We start from the raw sequence: 6,127 nt of genomic DNA on the forward strand, positions 1-6,127 counted from the left end.
GGTCCCTTGCTATGTGCCAGACACTTTGATAAGCAATTCTTTGTCTCCTGTAATAGCACCAGAAACCCTATGAGAGAGATAGTATTATTGTGTCTACTTTGTATGTGGGTTAACTGTGGCATAGAGAGTCTAAGTAAACGGCCCAAGACATCTCCAGAGTTGTACTCAAATCTGGATCTCTTAAACTCCCAAGATTCTGCTTTTGATCACTATACCACATTGTGATTTCATATAATGCTAAAAATAGAAATGAAAATAAATCTGCTCAGTGGGAAGTCATTCATTCCTTCTGTATGTTTGGAACATGCTCTCTGCGCCCCTCTCCTGTGCCAGGATCCTACCTCCAAGGAAGTCACTCCAGCAATTTTTTCTTTTCTCTTCCACATTGTCAACATTTCCCTTTCTAGTAGGTCATTCCTACTGACATACCGATATGCTGTTATTCCTCCTACCTTAAAGCAATCATTTCTTGACTCTTCATCTCCTCTCCCCACCCCGCTACCCCATTTCTCTATTCCATTTTAGAACAAAGTTTGTCAATCAAATCGTGCATTCTCACCGACATTCCATAATTCCAAGTGGCTTTGTGTTTCTTCTATATTCTCTATTAGAATGTGAGGTTTAAAATTGTGCAGACACTTTTAGCATCTTTTACCTCAGGCCATTTCTTTTAGCAAATTAAGCATTAGATTGTATTTTCCATTTGCAATGTGGCTTTTTTTCCCCATTAAGTTAGAGCCCAGCAATAAAAAGACATGGATTTAGCCTAGAAGGGACAGTAGAATTCTGTTGACCCTCTGCCATTTTGCCCACATTGCATGACACCAGAGTTGGGAAAATGGAGCCATCAGTGCAAATCCATTGCCACCACTGAGAGAAAGCTCTTAAAGTTCCCTCCTGGTGACGTCTGAGAAGTGTTCTTTTTTTTTTTCCTACAGATAGATAGAGTCTATTTGATGTAATGTTTTGCTATAAAGTTTATATATAAATCACTTTCTGTAAATAAAATTATGTTTTAAGCATAGATGGGGAAATTGCCATGTGAAAAGTCAGATGAAACAGAATAAGCAAAATGAACACAGAGGTGCAAAAGAGCAATGCGAGAATTATTGTGCATCCTTTTGTAATCCAGAGAATGCTGTTGAAATGAAGGGCATTTATCTTTTATGTGGTTCTAAATGTTCATGCATCAGGTGTCCTTTGTCGAGTATTATCTGCGTAGGAAGGAAAAGCATTATTTGTTATTCTGTGTCTTATCAATGTTCTTTTTGTATTACATGATTCATTTGAAATTCTATAATGAGCATATATTTGGGAGTCTCTATTTTTCTCATATGAATTTTAAAAATAGTTTTAAGTGACTCTTGTGAAAGATAACACTCAGAAAGCAACATCATAAGGTCATTCTGATATGGCTATGGACACAAACTTGAGTCCCAGCTATTTATGCAATGTTCTTAGAAAAGAGTTTGCAGTCTATGGACTGAGAACAAACCTTCAAAAAGAAACTCAGTACAAAGTTTCTACATAAGGGAGGTAAACTATTGTGGAAAGGAAGAAAGGAGGAGAGGGAATGAAAGAAGGGAGGGAGCAAGGGAGAAAGAAAGAGGGAAAGGAGAGGGAGAAGGAATGAAGGGAAAAAGAAAGGAAGAGGGAGGGCAGGCAGACAAGCATGCTCTTTTCTAGAATAACTACCTTGCCATCATACTGAGCACAGGAATGCCATATCCACAAAATAGGCAAGTCTGGAACCAAACTGCTGCAGACACAACAATTTTAAAAATAAGCAGCTACTTTTTTCAAAAATGAATAAGGTAAGGAAGTAGCCGGCATCTCAGACAGACCACATGACAGACTCTGACAGGATCCAGAGCTGCAGAAGGGAGGTGGTGGCCAGGGAGTTGGGTGAGCTGCTCTACAACAAGTCCGAGTACATGGAGACGGCATCTGGGAACAAAGTTAGCTGCCAGTCAGAGCTGTGTGGAAGCCAGAACATCGTTCTTAGAGGCAAGACCATTGTAATGAATGACTGCATTATCCGAGGGGATCTGGCAAATTTAAGAGTTGGACGCCATTGTGTTGAGAAGAGTCGTAGTGTCATAAGGCCACCATTCAAGAAATTCAGTAAAGGCATTGCATTCTTTCCATTACATATTGGGGACCATGTCTTTATTGAGGAAGATTGTGTGGTCAACGCAGCTCAGATTGGTTCCTACGTTCATGTTGGCAAGAACTGTGTGATTGGGCACCAGTGTGTGTTAAAAGACTGCTGCAAAATTCTTGACAACACAGTATTACCTCCAGAAACTGGGGTCCCACCATTCACTGTCTTCTCAGGCTGCCCAGGACTCTTCTCAGGGAAGCTTCCCGACTGTACTCAGGAGCTGATGATCGACGTCACCAAGAGCTACTACCAGAAATTTTTGCCCCTGACACAAGTGTAGTGTCTCTGTCTCATGTCTTGATTTGCTTGAGCTCTAAAATGAACCTGGGGACAAAGTAAGCCAGTCAGCATCTACAAAGAACTCTGTGTTTTTGACACCTTCCACTCTCCTCCTTTTAATAACATTCTTTAGAATGTCTCAACCTTTCAAGCATCCAAGCTCCTAAGAATTTAATAACAGAAGAGCTGGAGGAGTTGTCTTCAACTGCTGTGCTTATACCTTATCTATTAACAGTCACTTCATACCATTATCTGTGGTACACAAAGTCATCTGTTCCCAACACTCCCACCCCTTGGTCCTGTGGATGACTGGATCCTGCCTGAAACAGGCCTGCAGAGCAGCAGTAGTGGTTAACAAAAGACTTTCTAGCAAATAATAATAATAATAATAATAAGGTATTAAATACTATTTTTAGCATTAGATATGAAAAAACTGTATTTAGCTAATCACATATAGGTTTGCAAATCACCACAAATAGAATGATGAAATGCATTTTCAAAACTCTTACAAATCAATAGAAAAAAGGCAGACAACCTAATTAAAAATGGACAAAAGGCGTAGTAAACAGCCACTTCACAAAAATGGATATCCAAGTGGCCAATAAACAATGGTACTCAACTTCATTCCTTATGCAGGAACTGCAAATTAAATCCACCATGAACTATCAAAGCACACCCACCAGAAGGAAAAACAATGAGAATACCACTCTGCACCAGCTGGAACTCTCACAGGCTGCTGGTAGGAGTGTAACTTAGTAACGTATTTTGAAAAATATTTGGCATTATCTACAAAAGCTGAACCTGCAAGTGGAGGGCACAGAGCTTTCCTGCATCTGCTTATTCTTAATTACCTTCAGCTCAGCAATCCTTCATATTTTGGGATGGAATATTCTAGTCTCCCACAAAAGTTAATTTAAAAATGGATTGCAGTGGTGAGACAGACAACTGCATGTGGTCTGGATGAGTTGGAATATACCTTCCATAACTGTAAGGTAGAGAAACTCCATCTTCATCTTCTCTTCTCTTTTTCAGTGCTTTTTCTGCCATTTCCTGGACCATTTGTGGACAATATTCTCAGCCCATCTCTCCTAGTCCTTCCCCGGTGCCCCTCCCCATGGGAGGGCTACACTACCTGCCCTGTTGGTAACAAGTTTGGCCATGTTCAGAACACCGATTATACTTACTGCATGTCCTTTAAGAAACAAGTCCATACTAGACTGCCTATATGTAAATCTCATCCCTGTCACTTTGGACTAGTATGACCTCAGACAAGGAATTTACACTAATGTCTTAGTTTCCTCATCTGTAAAGCAGGATTAAAACTGCAAAGCTTTGTTTTGAGAATTACATGGCTTAATTCAGGTCAGCACATAAGGTAACCTCTGGCTCCTAGTGAGCACAAAATAAATGCAAGCTGGTGTTATTCAGGGGTCTTCAAACTTTTTAAACAGGGCGCTAGTTCACTGTCCCTCAGACCGTTGGAGGGCCGGACTATAATTTTAAAAAAAACTATGAACAAATTCCTATGCACACTGCACATATCTTATTTTGAAGTAAAAAAACAAATGGGCAAAAACACCCGCATGTGGCCCACAGGCCATAGTTTGAGGACGCCTCGTGTTATTATTGGAGTAGTAGTTAGGAACTAGATTTTACAGGGCTATGCTTTGGTAAGAGTTTGGACTTTCTTTAGAGTATATGGTAAGAACCGTGGGAATAAGCCCAGGGTGAGAGAGAATAAGCCCATAAATATCTGGCTTCCAACTAAGCTCCCCTGTCCACATCCTCTTGTGTCAGACTTAACCATTATCTTTCTAGTGGTGTCCCTTAGCAGAAAAAAAAAAAAGTGCTCCTAAAAGAAGTGACTGTAGGAGAACAGAAAACAGGCAAGGATAGGCATTGGATGCCAACAGTGGAGACCAGGGCATTGAGAAGAGAGTAGAAAAGTGCTAAAGATAATATAAGACTTTTACATATGCAAATCTTGCTTTCCAAAGAAGTTCCCAGCATAGCCCACAGTACGTAGCATAGTGCTGAGGATTCAGTGTGTGCTTAGTAAATACTTGTAAGCAGATCTTCACACAGATCTAATAACTCCTAAATATGTAAATGTAGATTTTCAAGGACTCATAATGGAAAACACAGTGAGTTTAGGAGTAATCAAGCTTTGAGGAACACACATCCATTTCTAGCTCAGATTAACAAAACAATACTATTCTTTTTTGCCATATATAAAGCATCTGCTTTTTCAAATGGTTAGCAATTATATCTTTAATATTATAATAATTAAAACTTTAAAAAACTATAGAATTAGAGAACGCTCTACATATTTAGCACATCTGGGTCAAACACTGAGTTAGACATCCTACACGTTATTTTATCACTATAATATGTCAGTAACAGAAGTACTCACACGAGCCCATTGTTAAATTTTTAGGAATTTCGTGAGCCAGTTCTGTTGATAACTTGAAGTCTGCCATGATGGGAATATTTACACCTCAGAAATTGGCAAATGCCACAAATCAGCCCCCTCTCTGAGGGGCCGGTTGTTATGTCTTTCCCAGCATACCACTGCATGTAAGTATTATTATTCTCATTCAATACATGAGGAAACTCAGGCTTAGAAAAGTTACTATCCTCTCCACAATTATCTATCTACTACTGCAAAGTCAGATTTTGGAACTCCATCTCTAAGATCAAAGCTCATTCTTTGAGTATTGCTTTCTAACTTGAAATCATCACTAATGATCCCCTTCATTAGAAGTATAATTTAAGTTTAATTGAAAAGACTAACTGGCAGTCCAAGCAATCATTCTCTTAATTTACGTTACTACTTTATTTCTTAAAAAATTTATAAGGACCCTTCAGTGGCACAGCTGAGGAAAGCTTGCTTAATTATGTTTTCATTAATTTTACTAAGCCAATCTGATGCCAATGGCTGTATAATTTGGTCACAGAAGCAAAATCATTTGGAATGCAGGACTAGCTCAGGAAAAGATGGCTGCCATCTAATGAGAACAAAATATTTCCCAGTAATGATCACACTGTTTTAATCAACATCAGGAGACGAGTAACCCTGGAGTGGTGACTTATTCCCATGGAGAACAAACACCTGTGAAGGACAGAGATATATCATCGGTGATGCCAAATCACAATGTTTAGGAAATGAAGTTAAATCCCGGGACAATGAATTCTCAACCTTGTCTGCACATTATTTTTTAAAATGCCTGGGATTTACCCCAGGCCAATGTAATCAGAATCTCTAGAGAGGAGACCTGGGCATCGGTATATTTTACCAATCACTTGGGTAATTATTCACCCAAGACTAACTCCCATCAAAGCTCTTGCTTTCTTCCTCTCCCATATTGTCACATAATACCATTGATTATAATCTCCAATTCTAGTATTGCTCAAAACAAATTATCCAGACTGTTTTCAAAAATGAAATCTACTGAATCTCTCGTAGCAGAGGCCTGGGAATCTGCATTTTATATACATGATAGCCGATGCGTATGCACATTGATGTTTAAGAGCCCGTCTATTTAGTTTCGTTTGTTTGTGTTGTTGCCTCAACAAGGATGCACATTTTGAATCATAAAAGAGGCAGTCTTTTACAGCTTTCAGCCCCACAACAGTCCATCTTCAGTACCAGCACCAGCACCGAGCACTGTGCTAAGTGTATTG

The 6,127-nt window shown here is 39.3% G+C and overlaps 1 protein-coding gene across 1 annotated transcript; it reads left to right on the forward strand.

Moving 5' to 3' along the window:
* Positions 1-1,847: 1,847 nt before the first annotated feature.
* On the forward strand, positions 1,848-2,444 carry LOC105867282 (dynactin subunit 5-like). Its single transcript, XM_076006217.1, has one exon. It carries the CDS (start codon positions 1,848-1,850, stop codon positions 2,442-2,444), a length of 597 nt encoding a protein of 198 aa, XP_075862332.1.
* Positions 2,445-6,127: the final 3,683 nt, after the last annotated feature.

This window comes from Microcebus murinus, chromosome 9 (genome assembly GCF_040939455.1).
Source record: "Microcebus murinus isolate Inina chromosome 9, M.murinus_Inina_mat1.0, whole genome shotgun sequence".
NCBI lineage: Eukaryota > Metazoa > Chordata > Mammalia > Primates > Cheirogaleidae > Microcebus > Microcebus murinus.